General features: G+C 41.7%; 1 protein-coding gene across 5 annotated transcripts in view; it reads right to left on the bottom strand.

Moving 5' to 3' along the window:
- Positions 1-19,055, bottom strand: part of mast4 (microtubule associated serine/threonine kinase family member 4) — a 187,500-nt gene extending 168,445 nt beyond the window's left edge. For all 5 annotated transcript variants that reach the window (XM_023984206.1, XM_023984207.1, XM_023984208.1 and 2 more), the window contains exon 1: positions 18,611-19,055. In XM_023984206.1, coding sequence (XP_023839974.1) covers positions 18,611-18,847 — 237 coding nt within the window. In that variant the 5' untranslated portion in view covers positions 18,848-19,055. The remainder of the gene's footprint in view (positions 1-18,610) is intronic.
- Between the last annotated feature and the right edge of the window lie 2,219 nt (positions 19,056-21,274).

The following is a 21,274-nucleotide window of genomic DNA, read 5'->3' as shown; positions in this document are numbered from 1 at the left end:
GCTTTATCTTGGCCAGGTCGCAGTTGCAAATGAGAACTTGTTCTCAACTAGCCTACCTGGTTAAATAAAAGGTGAAATAAAAAAAATATATAAAAAAAAATAATGTATTTAAAAATGCATTGATTTGTTATGAAAAAGAATGCTATTAAACATTTGCATTTAAAGTATAACTTAAAGTGCATATAAATCTAACCATTCAAAATGAATACAATCTGAACACCATAATAGAATATTGCACCTTAAAGAAAAATAAGTTTGCAAAACTGCAGCATCCCACAAATTGAAATAATTGTAAAAAAGGAGGATGCTATTACACGTGTGCATTTAAAGTAAAACTTTATTGTATATAAAAAGTGCATATAAATGTAACAATTCAAAACGAATACAATCTGAACAATATAATAGAATATTGCAGCTTATCAAAGAAAAATAAATGTGCAAAACTGCAGCATCCCACTTAAAATATTAAACTGGTCCCTCTTTTCTCTCTTCTTTATTGCCATGTTATAACCAGCAACACTGACCATATTTGCTTTTATGAGAGATTTACATTCAGAAACGTAAGCCGCCTTGAGGGGCTGATGCGGTTTCTTCTCCCAGTAATTTTGTGTCCCGTTTTTGAGAAGACCCTCTCAGAGGGAACGGATGTGGCCACTACACAGAGTCTCCCTGTCATTACTTTAGTAAACCGTGGGTAGACAGGGGTCTTGTTCTTCCACCTGCTCAGCGGATCTGCAGATCTTTGGAGGGGCTCCTCCAAATAGGATCRGACCTCCATTATGGCATCTGCCGAGGGATTCCTTTGCGCTGCATCCCCAGATGCTCTCTCATCGAACAACATCCAAACAGCAGACGTTTGTGGCACTACTGCTGGTGCTTTTGCTCCATCTGACCCCTATTCTTCCTGTTGCCTGAGCCAGCTGACTGCTGGGGCTGTCCCTCCCTGCTGCTGAGGTTATTCTTTGAAGTGCCTCATCAATCGCTCTGGCATCACTGAAGGCTAACTTCTTAAACCTTGGCTCAAGTGCAGCAGTTTCTGATAGCGGGTGATTATATTCCATCATGTGGAACTTTCTGTCTATTGATCAACATAGGGTGCCCATCAACTCTGTGGTTACATTTGCTTCTCTCTGGCGGCTGGCTGTGATTCGCTGCAGACCTTTACACAGGAGTATCATTTTTGAGGCTCTCACAGCTGAAGAGAGAGAACAGTAACTTATTAGTTCAGGTTCATGTTCTGTCTACTGATACTACATTCTCATCTACTGCTCATATACATATATAATAATGGATTAAATAATGATGTAGTAATAACTGCTTACTGTACCTCTCTCCACTGATCTCCACAGTGACCTGCTCAAAGGGTTCCAGGACTCGGCACACCTCCTCTACCACCTCCCATTACTCTTGGGTCAGAGCATCAACAGGTGCATTGACAATGGCCAGGGTAGAGATGATGGCATCCTTTTACGCAAGAAACCGCTTCAACATATAAAATGTTGAATGCCACCTTGTAGTGCAGTCTTGTTTAGGCCTCAGCTCAGGCATCCCCATCTGGCGTTGTGTAGACTTCAGCACCTACTGTGCTCCTGTGGAAGTATTCCACAGCTGCTTTCACTTTGTCCACAGTGGGCTTCATCACCTTCAGAGCATCTCTTACAATCAGGTTGATTGTGTGGGCAAGACATGGATGATGGGCCATTTTAAAATATTCATGGCTTTGGTTATGTTAGCTGCATTGTCACTAACACAACAGACCCCTTTTCCATCTACTTGCCATTCTCTGGCCACTCAACAGTTCCTCTGCCAAGTTCTGGGAGGTGTGTCTGTCGATGAACTCAAAGCAGTCCAGAAGGACAGCTAGACATCGAAAAATCTTCAATGAAGTGACATGCAACCGACATGTAAGAAGTGGTTACCCTTGATGTCCAGCAGTCAGTGGTAAGGCAAATTGCAGTAGCTTTTTGGACTCTTTCGCCGCACTGAAGCCTGTGTGCTCTCGTACAGTTGTGGAATAAGTGATTTTGAAAGGGTTTTCCTGCTTGGAATTGTGTACATTGGATTTAGACGATTGCTATAATTTCTAAAACCTCGGTCCTCCACGATCGAAAATGGCTGGAAATCGGTGGCAATCATTTTAGACAATGCAATTTCAATTTGGTCTTGTTTTGCTACAGACATAGACTTTGGCATAAACTGGTCCATAGAAGACTGCGTTGCTGTGGGTCACGGAGTAGGCCTACTTGACTGAGTGGATACATCTCCACGTGTGGAGGTGCTGGCTCTATCACTAGCAGGCCCGCTAGTTTCTCGAAGCTCCGCTACAGCTAGCTTCACAGTTGGGTGCACAGTTCGCATATGCCGGTGTAGGTTGTGCGTAGAACCGGATTTATATGAGATTTTGTTTTGGCAAATTCTACACTGTGCTCTAACATTGTCAACATTATTAAAATGCATCCAAATGCTACTGTGCTTCCGACTAATTTTCCAGCTGTTTTCACAGCTGTCCTTCCTCTCTCTCCTCGGCTGCTAAGTGTGTGACTGAGTGAGTTGGCTCGGCCCTCCCTCAAGCATCTTTGGTTCATTGGTTGACACTGCACGTCTGATTGACAGGAATAACAGGTGAGGCATTTAGGCATATATAATTTTTTTTCTTTCGTTCTTTGAATTAGTCAATTCTATTCATTTATAATCAATTTGATTATTCATATCTTAATTTTAGCAGCTAACAATTAGCATCTCACAAGATTTAGGGCAACTTGCTAAGAAAAGACAAATTAGTTCATTGCTGATGTAAGAAACACAAACTAACTAGGCATTAACCATGCAGACGGAACTCAAGTGTCTTGTGGTTGAGGAACATCAAATGCACTCCTTGAGTGATAGGGGGCGAGCTAGGTCGGTGTGGAAAGTGGCATGGAGAGAAAGAGCGGAGAGAGATGACTCAAGTAGCGAAGTAAACTATAAAAATTGACATTACACATGGTGTATCACATTTAACAAATCAAACATTCAAATACCGGTATAGAAGGTAAAGTAAAAACCCAAACCGGTCCCTGCATCAATACCGGTATATCATAAAATATGTTAGATCGCCCAGCCCTATAACATGACATAACGACACCACGTAAAATTTCACACTACACGTGCAACACAGCATTCTGAACCTAGCCCACACAATGTCTGCTGTGTGGATCGAGCAGTTAACAAGTCGAGCAGCCATTTGAAAGAGTAAGAAAATTTCACAAAGACAACTCAAAAGGCGAAATCCATTAAAGCCAAGATAACGGAATTCATTGCCCTTGACAATCAACCGTTCTCTGTCGTGGGTGTTGGCTTTCGCCGACTGGTCGAGCACCGGTACACACTACCAAGTGCGCTATTTTTCAGATGTTGCCCTACCGTTCACGACATACATACTATGGAACGCCGTTTGGGTCTTTGTGTGTCAAAAGAGATGCACGTCAAATAACACTATTTGACGCGTCAAATAACACAGTTATATTATAGAATGTTGTGTGTTCTGAATTTGCACGTGCAAGCCAAGCGCCACCACTACTTTTTATTTATTTTATCTTTATTTAACTAGGCAAGTCAGTTTAGAACAAGTTCTTATTTTCGATCTTGCAACCTTTCGGTTACTAGTCCAATGCTCTAACCACTAGGCTACCTGCCACCTATCAGTATCAGTAGCACCTGTACAAAAAAGTCTACAAGGAAACAAACAAACACCGGCCACGAATGATGTGTTTACAAAACCATGTTGGTAATAAAGCATTATTTGTTCGACCGCAACTTCTAGGGTAGCTAGCTAGTTTTAGCTTGGTACCTAGCTAGCACCAATACAACCAGCCTGAAAACAATGACCAGTAGAAACTGCAGTCATTTTCATTATTCTTAGCAATGATTTGGGAATCCTTGTGCGTGAGTATTAGCTAGGTAGCCACTTGTTGTTCACCTATTGAAATTGAACTTAAGTTCATGAAAATACATGGCTAGCCAGCTACGTAACCCTGTTGCCCAAAGCTAACGTTATAAGCAACCAGCTAGCTTTATCTGGCTAGTGAGGCTCGACCAGACCGAGTTGTGTGTTATGAAGCAAGCCAAAATAAGGATTAGGCACAAGAGTGGAATTTGCGGTTTGCCTTCAAAATAAAAGTACCTATTTGAAAGTGAATCAGACTAGATAATGTTAAACAAGTTTGGAATGTGATGCAATGAAATGGTGCTTCAGTCTACTCAGTGACACCCAGAGAACACAACTGTGAAGAGTTTGCGCAAATATTACCGTTGTAGCTCTTATCACAGGACTGTGACTGTGTGAAATCACCTCCCCAGTTAGCCTATTGTGTGTGTTGACAATCATATTGCACTGTACAGATTTACTTAAGGATTGGGGATCAATGAAATGGGGTATCAGTCTACTCAATACTAGAGGTCGACCGATTATGATTTAACGCCGATACAGATTACTGGAGGACCAAAAAAAAAGCCGATTTTTTTACATTTGTAATAATGACAATTACAACAATACTGAATGAACACTTATTTTAACTTAATATCAATAAAATCAATTTAGCCTCAAATATATAATGAAACATGTTCAATTTGGTTTAAATAATGCAAAAACAAAGTGTTGGAGAAAGTAAAAGTGCAATATGTGCCATGTAAGAAAGCTAACGTTTAAGTTCCTTGCTCAGAACATGAGTACATATGAAAGCTGGTGGTTCCTTTTAACATGAGTCTTCAATATTCCCAGGTAAGAAGTTTTAGGTTGTAGTTATTATAGGAATTATAGGACTATTTCTCTCTATACCATTTTTATTTCATATACCTTTGACTATTGGATGTTCTTATAGGCACTTTAGTATTGCCAGTGTAACAGTATAGCTTCCCGTCCCTCTCCTCGCTCCTACCTGTGCTCGAACCAGGAACACATCGACAACAGCCACCCTCGAAGCAGCGTTACCCATGCAAAGCAAGGGGAACAACTACTCCAAGTCTCAGAGCGAGTGACGTTAGAAACGCTATTTGCTCGCACCCCGCTGACTAGCTAGCCATTTCACATCGGTTACACCAGCCTAATCTCGGGAGTTGATAGGCTTGAAGTCATAAACAGCGCAATGCTTGAAGCATAGCGACGAGCTGCTGGCAAACGCACGAAAGTGCTGTTTGAATGAATGCTTACGAGCCTGCTGGTGCCTACCGTCGCTCAGTCAGACTGCTCTATCAAATCATAGACTTAATTATAGCATAATAACACACAGAAATACGAGCCTTAGGTCATTAATATGGTCGAATCCGGAAACTATCATCTCGAAAACAAAACTATTATTCTTTCAGTGAAATATGGAACCGTTCCGTATTTTATCTAACGGGTGGCATCCATAAGTCTAAATATTCCTGTTACATTGCACAACCTTCAATGTTATGTCATAATTACATACAATTCTGGGAAATTAGTTCGCAACGAGCCAGGTCGCCCAAACTGTTGCATATACCCTGACTCTGCGTGCAATGAACGCAAGAGAAGTGACACAATTTCACCTGGTTAATATTGCCTGCTAACCTGGATTTCTTTTAGCTAAATATGCAGGTTTAAAAATATATACTTCTGTGTATTGATTTTAAGGAAGGCATTGATGTTTATGGGTAGGTACAGTCGTGCAACGATTGTGCTTTTTTGGCAAATGCGCTTTTGTTAAATCATCCCCCGCTTGTTGGCTGTCTTTGTTAGGAAGAAATAGTCTTCACACAGTTTGCAATGAGCTAGGCGGCCCAAACTGCTGCATATACCTGACTCTGTTGCAAGAGAAGTGACACCATTTATCCTAGTTAAAATAAATTCATGTTAGCAGGCAATATTAACTAAATATGCAGGTTTAAAAATATATACTTGTATATTGATTTTAAGAAAGGCATTGATGTTTATGGTTAGGTACACATTGGAGCAACGACAGTCCTTTTTCGCGAATGCCACCGCACCGATTATATGCAACGCAGGACACGCTAGATAAACTAGTAATATCATCAACCATGTGTAGTTAACTAGCGATTATGATTGATTGATTGTTTTTTTATAAGATAAGTTTAATGCTAGCTAGCAACTTACCTTGGCTTCTTACTGCATTCACATAACAGGCAGGCTCCTCGTGGAGTGCAATGTAATCAGGTGGTTAGAGCGTTGGACTAGTTAACTAAGGTTGCAAGATTGAATCCCTGAGCTGACAAGGTAAAAATCTGTCGTTCTGCCTCTGAACAAGGCAGTTAACCCACTGTTCCTAGGCCGTCATTGAAAATAAGAATGTGTTCTTAACTGACTTGCCTAGTTAAAGTTGTAAAAAAAAATATATATATATTTTTTAATTTAAATCGGCAAAATCGGTGTCCAAACATACAGATTTCCGATTGTTATGAAAACTTGAAATCAGCCCTAATTAAAAATCGGCCATTCCGATTAAATCGGTCGACCTCTACTCAATATCTTTATTCCCAACATCCTCCTCTGTTATCAGAATCCAAAATATCCACGCAGTATTATTTTTCTTCTGGAATAGTGTTCAATACACATAGGTTGATAATAAATGTGGCTCAATTCACAGCTGTTTCATAGTCCCGCATTAAGAGCTACGACGCTAATGTTCTGTGGGTGTCACCGAGTAGACTGATACCCCATGTCATTGATCCACAATCCATAGATAAGGCTGTACAGTGAAATAAGTACGACCCCAATACAATTCTAAAGTATAATACATCCAGTGTGATTTCAACAGATTCGTTAATTTGACAATTATTGTCTTTTGTTGATTTTATATAACATTCTAACCTCATTTAGCATGATCTATTCAATTATGGCATAATTCCACTATCTGTATTCATTTGCATCACTGTCAATGACAAACTTTTATTTTGAAGGCTAACCGCAAAGTCCACTATCATGAATAATCCTTATGGTGTCTAGCTTCACATAGATGGGTCCGACCACCATTAATCAAATAAGAACTGTTTTATGAATTAGGGTTATTTTAGATGACACCCATCTATATAGTTAGCTGGCTAACTAACTACATCTACTGAAACAGATTGTCGTTTTGCTATGTTTTTGGGGAAGAACATTGTTAGCATCCATGAGCTAGCTAGCTTTCTTTATGATCAGCACTGTAGGTGCGCGAGACAACTTTACCAGCATCATAGTATACGTATCGATCAATCGTTGTGACATATGAAATACGAGTGTTAGTGTAATAACTACGTTAAAAAAATTATAAACACGTTAAAGGATTATTCTCAAATGATTACCTCGCCTGGTTCACCAACTACTTATCAGATAGAGTTCAGTGTGTCAAATTGGTGGGCCTGTTGTCCGGACCTCTGGCAGTCTCTATGGGGGTGCCACAGGGTTGAATTCTCGGGCCGACTCGCTTCTCTGTAAACATCAATGATGTTGAACTTGCTGCTGGTGATTATTTGATCCACCTCTACACAGACGATACCATTCTGTATACATCTGGCCCTTCTTTGGACACTTAACAAACCTCCAGACGAGCTTCAATGCCATACAACTCTCCTTCCGTGGCCTCCAACTGCTCTTAAATGCAAGTAAAACTAAATGCATCCTCTTCAACCGATCGCTGCACGCACCTGCCTGCCCGTCCAGCATCACTACACTGGACGGTTCTGACTTAGAATATGTGGACAACTACAAATACCTAGGTGTCTGGTGTGGTGGCTTATTTCTGCATTACCAAATGAGGAGAGTAAAACTTCACACACCAGTCAGAGTTATACTTAAACTACATCTTTAATAATAATAAGAGCTTTGCAATAGCATTTGACTTTCAATGATGCGCCATCTCTAATGAACCATTGAAAGTGACAACAGAAAAGTACAAAGATCGTTTATAGCCAAGATACACCCCTCTCAACCTACATATGTCGAACCACAGATATTAGGAACACTTCACAAAGGGACTTTTTAATTGATAAAGGAGTATCCCTTAGATAACATTCGCTATAAATTATTATTCAGTTTGGTCCCTAAGACGAGGTTCTAATCTCGTTCCTGGTACTTCATAGCACAGAACCATTACCTCATCCAATGGCATAACTCAATTGTCAACTCTAGATACTCCCATCTAAAGTAAAACCCCTTCTTGACCCCTCTCCTGGACAAACTCACTGAGGTGAGTGAGCCTCTATGTCATACACTATCCCAGGATAAGTGCAGGATAAGTGCAACATCGGAGAGGACATACAATGGTTCCAGACACTGCCATACACCTCCCCCCAATGCCAAAGGAGGGAGTGACTTGCGCACAGACATTGTGGAGACAAGTAATTGGTTCCCCCTTAATCACGCCACCCCTTCACATGGTTTAACAGATACATTCACATATGAAGACAATGTTCCATCATGTCCTCTTCCCTTTCTGATATTCTGCATAGCACCAGAGATATGTAAAAGACAAGCCTGACCTCTCCCCTCTCTGGGCCCCAAGTGACTGAGCCCCAGCTGAGGGAAGAAATGCAACTGCCAACACTAGTCTATTAGAAATACATTCTAATAAAAAGTATATCACTTAATATTATGCAGATAAGACATCTTAATTACTTGTGTTACCCAACTAATTCTGATTCATCCACCACACTTGTTAGACTGTAAACTCTCCTTCCAGACTCAGATTAAACATTTCCAATCCAAAATTAAATCTAGAATTGGCTTCCTATTTCGCAACAAAGCATCCTTCACTCATGCTGCCAAACATACCCTCGTAAAACTGACCATCCTACCGATCCTCGACTTCGGCCCTGTCATCTACAAAATAGCCTCCAACACTCTACTCAACAAATTGGATGCAGTCTATCACAGTGCCATCCGTTTTGTCACCAAAGCCCCATATACTACCCACCACTGCAACCTGCACGCTCTCGTTGGCTGGCCCTCGCTTCATACTCGTCGCCAAACCCACTGGCTCCAGGTCATCTACAAGTCTCTGCCAGGTAAAGCCCCGCCTTAACTCAACTCATTGGTCACCATAGCAGCACCCCACTCATAGCACGCGCTCCAGTAGGTATATCTCACTGGTCACCCCCATAGCCAATTCTTCCTTTGGCAGCCTTTCCTTCCAGTTCTCTGCTGCCAAGGACTGGAACGAACTGCAAAAATCCCTGAAGCTGGAGACTCATATCTCCCTCACTAGCTTTAAGCACCAGCTGTCAGAGCAGCTCACAGATCACTGCACCTGTAAATAGCCCATCCAACTACCTCATCCCCATACTGTATTTATTTATTTATCTTGCTCCTTTGCACCCCAGTATCTCTACTTGCACATTCATCTTCTGCACATTCAACCATTCCGGTGTTTAATTGCTATATTGTAATTACTTCGCCACCATGCCCTATTTATTGCCTTACCTCCCTTATCCTACCTCATTTGCACATGCTGTATATAGACTTTTTCTACTGTATTATTGATTGTATGTTTGTTTATTCCATGTGTAACTCTGTTGTTGTATGTGTCGAACTGCTTTGCTTTATCTTGGCCAGGTCGCAGTTGCCAATTAGAAATGTTTCTCAACTAGCCTACCTGGTTAAATAAAGGTGAAATACATTTTTTTATTTATTATGTGACGTGCAGTCATATTCAGGTCCTGATTGGTCAAATGGTGTTATTCGACACGTCAAAGTGTTATTTGACGTGTATCTTTTTTTGACACGTAAAGACCCAAATGGCGTTCCATAGAAATCCTGGTTGAGAATGAAACGACTGAACAAATGAACAACGAAACAGCACAGCAAGTAAGTGAAAGAAATAGGTTTTGATTATGTTTTCCTGGTAAATGGGGAAATATGCCAACAAAATAACTTTTTGGTCAGTGTGGTGTGTAACCTTCACTTAACTAGGCAAGTCAGTTAAGAACAAATTATTATTTACAATGACGGCCAAACCCGGAAGACGCTGTGTCAATTGTGCGCCGCCCTATGGGACTCCCAATCACGTCCGGATGTGATAGCCTGGATTCAAACCAGGGACTGTAGTGACGCCTCTTGCACTGAGATGCAGTGCCTTAGACCGCTGCGTCCATGTGTGTGTGTTAATTATAACTGTACTAGAATGCTTAAAAATTTGAAGTATCGGTATTGTTTTTTTTGTCAAGGAAAATATTGGATATTGGTATCGGCCAAAAATGTCCTATCGGTGCGTCACTAAAAAGAAGCCAACAAGTACTCGGCACATGTGGGAACTCCTTCAAGAGTGTTGGAAAAGCATTCCTCATGAAGCTGGTTGAGAGAATGCCAAAAGTGTGCAAAGCTATCAAAGGCAAACGGTGGCCACTTTGAAGAATCTAAAATATATTTTGATTTGTTTAACACTTTTTTGGTTACTACATGATTTCATGCGTGTTATTTCATAGTTTTGGTGTCTTCACTATTATTCTACAATGTAGAAAATAGTAAAAATAAAGAAAAACCCTTGAATGAGTAGTTGTTCAAACTTTTGACTGGTACTGTAAATGAAATGCTACTGTAACAAAACTAGCATCGAGGTCAAAAAAAAATTCAGACACTTTAAACGGATAGTTCACAGTTATTGCTCTGTGCTTAAAGTGCTATATCTTGAAAAACTTGACTGCTGACATGCACATTTTTGGTGGATTAATAAACAAAACACTAAGAGTTGAGTGAACTATAAATTCAACACTTCCACACACAGTGTGTACTTCGTGTATGTGCAACAGTTCAGTCATATGGTATTAATAACCTAGTAATAAAGAACACAACTCCAGTACATCTCCTCAACCACCTGGGAGTCCAAACAGTCCCCCTGGTAGTAGCGAGGATATTCAGACCTCTTTTCTCAGGGTCTCCAGCACAACACACCCCGTTCCTAATGACCTTGTCACCCAACATCTGTCTGCCTCAACTCTCACCCCATTCCACTATTTGCTGAACCACACACACACACACACACACACACACACACACACACACACACACACACACACACACACACACACACACACAGAGAGAGAGCAAAAGAGACACAACCTCCTAAGGAGGTCAGAGAGGTTTAGTCCGAAAAACAACATCAACACGCAAAAGTTCAAGTCACACAAAACCAATGTCCCTTTGGGCAATAGGAATCCTCAAGAGAGGTTCCACTTCCAAATGGCCCCCTGTTCACCTTGTAACCTCTGGTGCATTGACAGTGGAACTACATGTCCTCTCTAGTAAGATCTTTAGCAGGCGTTGAACCCTTACACCCTTCTCCTTCTCAATGGGGATTCAGAGTCCTGTGTTGACATTTTCTAATGCTGGACAGAAACAGACCTTTTTCTGTAGGGTTCGTATTCCTATCCAAACTGGCTTCAGTAGCCCCAAGACGCTATTTAAGATATATGTAACGTCAACACCGACCTAGGAGTCAGACCCGGAAATGTATCAGTTTTGTATGTTTAAACTTTTAAAATAGATAGCTGCAATAGCCTATGTATTGGATATAGGCCTATGCCGGTAATAGCCATTACATCATGACCTTCTACTTACTTAGAAATAAATGATCCTAACAAAGACGGTGAATACTAAATACAGTGAGGGACAGGGAAAACTAAGAAAAATGTGACTGCAGAAGGCCCACAGAGCTTAACAGCGAGTGGTTTACATCGACAGTACATTCTCACTGCACAGGCCTATACCTACCTATACAGTGACACACTGACATCACTTATCATGTAGTGACCAGGACACATTTCCCGAGACAAGGCCTTATGTACGTCTCCACCGGTATACCGTTCATTAATTAGCCTACCAGTTCTATTCAACTCACTCTTGACTTTGGCATCTGGACAAAGGCTTAACGAGTGTTTGTATACAGTCGCTAAAACAAATATGGATAGGCTTGCAAACTTGGCTAGCTACTTCTGTTGGTGCAGGTTAATAAAGGACGCAGCATATGTTCAAAACAAATGGGTAAAGTCATATGAATGATAGGACTGCAGGCAGAACAAGTGTCCTCAGATGCTAGCTAGCTACAGTATCACTGGAAACTTTCTTCTAGCTGGCACTTTAATTACCTCCATTCTTTGCCTGAGGAGGAGGAATCATTAGCTTTGTTTGGTATGACAAGACTTCTGTTGTGGTAATCGTCACGTCTGACTTTAGGTTGAACGAAACCATAGGATGAGGGGAAAACAAGTCCACCTAAGTTATACTCCATCTTGGCTTTAATAAAAGTTTGTATTAAGCAATAAGGGATGAAGCGGTGTGGTATATGGCCAATATACCACAGCTAAGGGCTGTCCTTAAGCATGACTCAATGCGGCGTGCCTGGTAACAGCCCTTAGTCATGGTATATTGGCCATATACCACAAACCCCTGAGGTGCCTTACTGTTATTATAAACTGGTTACCAACGTAATTAGAGCCATAAATGTTTTCAGCTAATCAGCATTCAGGGCACGAACTACCAAGTTTATAATACAACATATATCATGCCTCCATCCAACACCACATGATAAAGAGAATGAAAGAGAACAGACAGATACATTTCTGAAATTCTCTTTACCCAGGTAGGTTGAAAAACAAAATTAGAGCAGATCTTTTAACAGAACACCAAATTGAATGTGGATATCAAGCTGCGATTACATAACAAGGCATAAATAATTCAAAAGCGCCGACATCTAGGTAAACCCCAGCAGCAGATTAAAATTCCACTGCTGTAGTGTACTGTAGACAGTAAAAACACAGCTAGAGCCCACAGCCCACACAATACAAGGGCTTGAGAAGCACCACTAGCCACCAACCAAAACACTCCTGTCGGAACCAACTGATCCAATATAGTGTCTTACCCAGAGAGGTGCAACATTATACATGTATTACTGGAGATAATACGTGTTCTATTAATAGTGTGGTCTTACCTTAGAACCTTCAGAAGAAGTTAAATCACCTATGGTCCAATTCCACCGTAGGGCCATGATCTTTGATAATAGTCTGATACGTCCCTCTGTAATATCACTTTGCCATTGCAGCCAGTGTGTGAGGACTGTAGTGTGGACTAGAGCTGGACCAGTGTTGGATTGGATGAGAAGGCCGAAATTAAAGATCCATCCTGTAATGACATCGCCCCCCCACCATAGAGAGCCAGAGGAGTTCTTAAACAGATTGACAGTTAATCCTCTTAACCTCTAAACCATTCACTGACACTGGATGTCCCTTATGGACAGCCCCGACTGGCTAGCTGCTAAAACAACGGGCTGGGTAATTACAGGCAGGCAGTGATGACATCACAACAAGGAGTCCATCAGTGTTTGGGGGGAAATGGATACAATTGGGACTGATGATGTACAGTGGGAGAGAGTGAGAAGGTTTATTAACTTGGTGTTCTGTACACAAGACATTTTAAGCTTTATCTCTAGGGTGAGAGAAAAGCTAAATCCGGCAATTTGATCCTCTTTCCCTCAGTTTCTTCCTTAAAGGACATGTGTTTATTATGGTGAAATTCAAGAAAATAATGCAGCTCAACCCCCCCAGACCATTACATAAGACGTATAAGGCAACGGAATAACAAATCAGGCACACCTTGGATGATGTATAACACTAGCTATGTTCCTAGCCTCAATACAACATGGTTAATATTCTGAAACTGGGTCCAATCTCTCATTGTCAATTCATTGCTTGAATATTACAATCACTTGGAAGTGCGAAAGATTGGAGAAAAATGATGGACTTGGAAAGAGCTGTGTGATAGGTTAAGGAGAGGAGTGTAGCCCTTCACAACTCATTAGAATCACAAAAGGAAAAACCACAACATGATTAGTGTCCAAATAAGAATCAACACAGTCCATGTCTCTCACACAAGGGAAATCAGGCATACAACAGGGGGATTGAGGAGCAGAAAACAAGCTGTTCAGATCTAGAACGAGCCAACCGACATTAAAAAAACATGGCTGTATAAACACCCGGAAAACATTTCAGTACTAGTGTTGAAAGGAGGATACTTTCAGATGGCATTGTGATAGAGTTGACTAACACTGTGCTAGTCTGGTATTGAAATCCAAAAGGTAAAAACATCCTTTTCTCAATCATCCCACCAAGATGTTTCAAATCCATCACTTCATTTTAGGACATTGTGTGAAATAGTCTGCGCTATAATTGCAGAGGTCCGGGATCGGTTTTATTCCCATTCCTGTATTCCTCTTGTGAGTGAAAACGTCTGCCAAGTCAGCCCATATTTCATCAAATCAAAACATCTCTCTCCAAATGACAAGTCAGTTTTCTTTACCAGGACTCTTTCCAACACAGTAGCCTCCTCGTTCCAGGACCTTTCCTTATATGCCAAACATCCATTACTGTAGCCATATCTGGCCGGACCACCAGGCGCAGTTTACATGAGGTAAGTGTAGACAGAGACAGTCCTGCTAAGAAGATGCAGCTGGACTGATATAAACACAGAGTTCAATTAAAGTTTGTGTTTCCTTTGTCATTCAGTAGTCTTTTCCCCCAAATAAAATAATGATTTTGGGGTACTGTAAAAACCTGCTACTACCAGTTAAGACTCAGAGATTTTTAGAATAAGAAGTGTGTGTGTATGTGTCCCTGTATGTGCATGCGTGAGCAGTTGTTAGTAAACAACGAGTGCATAAACACCGCTAGGGCTTGTGTTCCGTTTGAATAGAGGCCCTCAGTCCAACACAAAACCAGCCTGAGTAGATGATGACACAGATAAGCCACTCTTCCCAGAAGCCTTTCCCTCTTTCACCCCCTTAAGGGTATGACGTAAGTCACAGGTCAGGGGTTAGGCTATGTCCCCAACGGTGGTCACCTGACATAGATTTAGAGGGGTAAAGGTGCATTGACGAGTTGAATTAGCTCTGGGTAGGAGTCACCCTTAAATACAGATCTAGTATCAGACTACCCTACTCCCAATATAAGCCTTAGACATTAGGCAGGGAAAAAATATAACTGATCCTGAATAAGCGGTTAGGTGCAATTTCCACCTACACCTGTTTGATCGGGGGTCTGAGCAGCAAAAGATGGGTTTTAGAGGTGACTTATATGCAATATTCAAAATCTAATCCTATCTCCAACCCTACCTATCCTGTAGATCTTTAAGGATCATATGTTCAAGCAACATTGGCTTTACCTTGCGTTACAATTGTCAGGGTGTAAATTTTGCCATATTGCTTAAACCTATCTAGTAATTTCAGATCTACAGGAGTACTTAACCCTTAAGTGGTGGGGCTAAGGATCGATTTGGAATTCAACAGTAGTTTTGTCGAGCCAATGAGTGAATGGTGACTCAGACAAGTGTTTGAAATGTTGCAGATCCTGAACACACCCCCTGGTTAGATCAGCAAGGTTAAACTCTAAACCAATTGAGCTGATCAGAACCAGTGAAACCAGTCTGAACTGGGAATGCAATCCAACTATAAGCTATTTAAAAGAGTATTGTCTATCTAATTTACTTTGTTCTCAGTAGCATCATTGCCAGGCAAGCCTCAGGCAAAGAGTATTTTCTATTTCCTCAAACAATGCACATCTTAGGAGTTTAATGTCTAACTCTTACCTAATGGTTGTCAATCAATATGTAGAGTGCTTCTTTTTCATACACACTAGTGCCGGGACAATACCAGTATCGTAATATTTAATAACCTGAGGTATATTATTATTATATCTGGAGTACTTCTCCTGTCTTATCCGGTGTCCTGTGTGAATTTAAGTATGCTCTCTCTAATTCTCTCTCTCATAGGACCTGAGCCCTAGGACCATGCCTCAGGACTACCTGGCATGATGACTCCTTGCTGTCCCCAGTCCGCCTGGCCGTGCTGCTGCTCCAGTTTCAACTGTTCTGCCTGCGACTATGGAACCCTGACCTGTTCACCGGACGTGCTACCTGTCCCAGACCTGCTGTTTTCAACTCTCTAGAGACCGCAGGAGCGGTAGAGATACTCTTAATGATCGGCTATGAAAAGCCAACTGACATTTACTCCTGAGGTGCTGACYTGYTGCACCCTCGACAACYACTGTGATTATTATTATTTGACCMTGCTGGTCATYTATGAACATTTGAACATCTTGGCCATGTTCTGTTATAATCTCCACCCGGCACAGCCAGAAGAGGACTGGCCACCCCTCATAGCCTGGTTCCTCTCTAGGTTTCTTCCTAGGTTTTGGCCTTTCTAGGGAGTTTTTCCTAGCCACCTTGCTTCGACACCTGCATTGCTTGCTGTTTGGGGTTTTAGGCTGGGTTTCTGTACAGCACTTTGAGATATCAGCTGATGTAAGAAGGGCTATATAAATAAATTTGATTTGATATAAAATATTGTTTGGAAAATAAATAAATGTTTCCAACATTTGGGCTGTTTTCTTAAAGAAGTTTAATCCACTTTGTGTTTTGTTTCCTTAACATTATACTAATGAGTATCGTCCCAACCTTAGCACTCACACACAAGGCTACAGATTTATGTTTAAAGTGTCAGGGGGTGCTCTTCCCTTCGAAAAAGCCTGGATATATTTACCCAAAACACTTCAACACCAAAGGATAACCTGGGAATGTCAAACAATAACTTCTCTCTATGACAACAAAGCAAAGCAGTGGATATTCAGAATGTAGGCTATTGCATATGCTCAGCTGTTAAGGACCTTGTGCATATTGCATATTGAGCATGGATGGCAAGTGAGCAGAATTGAATGGAAGAATCTCAGTGTTGTGAATATGAATTGTCCTTTCAGTACATAGTCCATATCCCCAGCCCGACTTCATGCTGACATTTTTCCCAAAGCTGAGCCATGTCATAAACAGTAATCATTAGGGATGCTTTGCAGGTTGCTATGAAAAAAAGACTGAAACATGAAGTAGCCTTTGTTATCACACAACACACCAGGAACTGGCGAGAGATCAATTTGCCCTCACTAATTGTCTTGGGGACTTCCAATATCCCCCTGACAGCTAACCATATGAATCTAATCAGCATACTGTGTCACTATTAGGCTACTGGGAGTATCACTAATCAAAAAAGAATTTTAAATGACAAAACTGTGGACAGCTCGGCATAAACGTAAAATGAGACACTAAATGGCCAAAAGTAGGTGGACACCCCTTCAAATTAGTGAATTTGGCTATTTCAGCCACTCCTGTTGCTGACAGGTGTATAAAATAAAATAAATCGAGCACACAGCCATCCAATCTCCATAGACAAACATTGGTAGTAGAATGGCCCATACTGAAGAGCTCAGTGACCTTCAACATGGCACCGTCATAGGATGCCTCCTTTCCAACAAGTCAGTTCGTCAAATTTCTGCCCTTCTAGAGCTGCCCCGGTCAATTGTAAGTGGTAGGCCACATAAGCTCACAGAAAGGGACCGTGTCTAAAAATTGTCTGTCCTCGGTTGCAACACTCACTACCGAGTTACAAACTGCCTCCGGAAGCAAAGAAAGCACAATAACTTTGTCGGGAGCTTCATGAAATGGATTTCCATGTCCGACCAGTGGCACACAAGCCTAAGATCACCATGCGCAACGCCAAGTGTTGGCTGGAGTGGTGTAAAGCTCATTGCCATTGGACTCAGGAGCAGTGGTTCCCAACCAGGGGTACAAGGGCCCCTGGGGATACTCGGCCTATCCACAGGGGGTACTTGGGAAGACTCATGAGACTATAGGTCTACTAGTAAAATGCACATGAGGGGGTACTTCAGGCAGAGCAAAACTCAGTTGGTGGTACAGTAACCAAAAAATGTTGGGAATCACTGCTCTGGAGTGATGAATCACACTTCACCATCTGGCAGTCTGACAGACAAATATGGGTTTGGCAGATGCCAGGAGAACACTACCTGCACGAATGCATAGTGTCACTGTAAAGTTTGGTGGAGGATGAATAATGGTCTGAGGCTGATTTTCATGGTTCGGGCTAGGCCCCTTAGCTCCAGTGAAGGGAAATATTAACACTACAGCATACAATGACATTCTAGACGATGCTGTGCTTCCAACTTTGTGGCAACAGTTTGGGTTAGGCCCTTTCCTGTTTCTGCATGACAATATCCCAGTGCACAAAGCGAAGTCCATACAAAAATGGTTTGTTAAGATCGATGTGGAAGAACTTGACTGGCCTGCACAGAGCCCTGACCTCAACCCCATCAAACACCTTGGGAAGAATTGGAACTCAGACTGCAAGCCAGGCCTAATCGCCCAACATCAGTGCCCAACCTCACTAATGTTCTTGTGAATGAATGGAAGCAAGTCCCCGCAGCGATGTTCCAGCATCTAGTGGAAAGCCTTCCCAGAAGAATGGAGGCTGTTATAGAAGCAAAGGGGGGACAAATCCATATTAATGCCCATGATTTTGTAATGAGATGTTCGACAAGCAGATGTCCACATACTTTTGGTCATGTAGTGTAGATCCCTCTGTAGTCTAAATAATATTATAGTAAAATATTAAGCAAATTGATTTCGTATTTCCCACATCAGTGCACATACGCAGCAAGGCATGGTTATCAATTGCGAGGGCACACACACACACACTCTTGCCCTTCAAACCACTTCACCCAAAACCATTGACATTATATAGGCTAATTTAAACGTTTAATGGGTAAATTACACGTTTGCACTCTTTACCATTTCGTCGTCTCCTTCTTCCCCATATTCTTTATTCCCCGGTTCCACCTCGTCGTCTGCCGCACTCTTTTCTTCTTTCCCTTCTGCTTTTATAGTTTCGAAGTCTGAAGCGTGTTGGTCGTTGAAATCATCGTCATATTGGTGCTCTTCTTGTATGCATTCTCCCTCTGACAAGGTTTCAGACCCTGAAGAGGACTGGCTCCCGCTGTCGTTTCCAAACAAGTGTTGTTCCTCCATAATGTTTAAATGTAGTCTACAGGCACCTATCACGCCAGCATGTCAAAGTCACCGCGTAGGCTAATGTCTACCTGCACACCTGTCCTTTGAAGTCATGTTGAGGATTTGTTGCACCGACACCATTGGAAAGTTCCATTCAGTGGAAGTCCAGGGGCTACGACACAGCCGTCTGTCTCATCGGTGGCTGAGTGCAATCTGTCTGGCAAAAAGCGCCTGGAATTGGATTCATTTCATAACTCCGCCTACCAAAACATGGGAACTGACCCGCTGTGCGCCTCTTGCATTGGCCCGATGTGTAATACTCAATAAAATGAGAGACTTTTGTGAGTTTTGATCCTGTTGACACGCAGACATGAACTTGGCCACATTTTAGCAGCGGACCTTTCTTGCAAGGGTAGTAGCTGACCACTCTGTAGGGCCTATTATGGCCTCTTCCAAGGGTCTCAACCTTGATATGCTATGGGACTGGGAGAAAGTGCACTTTCAATGGGTTTCTACTTTCAACTCCCCCCAGTCTCTCAGGCCTGTGTTGGGTGTGCTTTTCGTTTAGATTGTTCAATGTTCTTTTATCCCATTATTATTGTTTGCTAAACTACTTTATCACTTTGTTTGCTGTGTTTTGTTTCTGATTTCTGACTCACATACTAAAATGAATTAGATGCCTCTTAAGTACTACCCACACACACATACACTGATGAGGAGAATAGGGCACTGGGATCGTTTGAAATAGTGATAAACAACTGAAAAACGGGGGTCTGATTCATTTGAGGTATTGAGTAATAATGTGTGATGTTCAGGACTTGTTGCCGCAATCATGATTTTCAATCTTTACACAAGATGGATGCAACCAGCTCCAGAGCCTCTAGAAGTGGGTAAACATGCTGTTATTTGGGTGTAGTCATTAGCCTTTGACAGAACTGTCTCTGGGAAACTGTATCTGTCCTGTCCTACCTGTTTTGTTTATGCAAATACCATACAAACCACCAAGCCCCCAATACTGAATAACCTTATTCTAAAGAAGAGGTTCAATCTCAACCTCTGGAGGGTTGAAAACCGAACTGGTACCTACCAATGCTGACCCCAAATGAACTCATAGTTTACAAGTTCCTGGTACGCAAGGGATGGGGAAACATTGCTTTAAAACCTGCCATCTACTTTCTGCATGTGTCTGTTTTCTATCTTCTCTCAGTCCCTGTTCCACAGTTGTACACCACAACTGTTTGCCAGACCAGACTAGTTCTGAATACCAATTTAGTTGATTTGCAGTTGTACTATAGAGACCTCTCTTATTTACTTGACGTACTGGTCCAAAGGTGATCCAGCTATGACATCACCAAATAAGGCAACTGTTTATAGGCTTTCCAATTCCAGTCCTTGAGACCTACTGAGGTCGGCAATATGTTGTTCCAGCCCAGCACTAAAGCACATTTCAAACAATCAACTTAGTCTTAGACCATGAGAAGAGGAATTTGGTGTGTTAGTGCTGGGCCAGAACAAAATGTGCACCCCTGTGGAGCCCCCCCCAACGCAAATCCAACTCATTTGAATCACCATGTTTGCTACCCTTTAGATTGGGATCCAAACTGAAACCACTGTTTGTTTCGCTATAGTTTCACTATTGAATTCAATTTCGATTACAGGCTAGCTACACTGTGTTGTGTTCCTTCCTAGTCTGTTCTCTTAGCCCTGAGCATAAGCTGATTTAAACAGCACCCTACAGTGCGCTGCACATTGTCAGAAGTCTGAAGTTCACCATGACTATGGCTTGCTAAACTGCCTGTCTGCTATCGATCTATTTCAGGCTACATTACCAAATATCTTCTTATGTGGAAAGTACACAGAGCCTAATACAATTTTTCAGTTTCCATGCTAATAATTTCTGCAGGCAAACACTTACACTGCTGAGGCAAAGATACTGCAATGGCTTGTAATGTCCTACACCTTTTTGTGCTTAGCAATGATGATAACTCAATGATACTGAGTTTTTAGCTGACACATTTTTGAAAAATAATGTAGTTGTGTTTATTGAAGCCATTGTATTATTCAACATCTCTTGTAATCTTGTTATTTTTTACATTTACCTATCCCCTTTCAGAGGAAGGTTAGGGAGAAATTATTTTGTTATTTGTCATATTGAATATGGTGTTATGGCGCAATGCTCAATGGTCTGCTTGTTGACATTTGTGCTATCATGTTGTCCACTAGGGGGTAGTGTCAAGCAATAGAATATGTGCAAAATACAGTGTGGGTAATTGGGAGTGTGGGTAATGTTCCCCCTATTTACATGGTTGTGTGTCAGAGGTGAGGGATGACAAGCCAGTGTTTGAGAAGAGGCATCTGGTGTGGGAGGAGGACATGCAGATGCACTCCAAGTTCCTGGACAGAAAGGTGACATATTTGTCTTTCCCTACAACCTACCATTACCTC

This window comes from Salvelinus sp. IW2-2015, linkage group LG4q.1:29 (genome assembly GCF_002910315.2).
Source record: "Salvelinus sp. IW2-2015 linkage group LG4q.1:29, ASM291031v2, whole genome shotgun sequence".
NCBI classification, from domain to species: domain Eukaryota; kingdom Metazoa; phylum Chordata; class Actinopteri; order Salmoniformes; family Salmonidae; genus Salvelinus; species Salvelinus sp. IW2-2015.
Note: the sequence above shows the minus strand (reverse complement) of the source record. Positions and strands in the feature narration are given on the sequence as shown.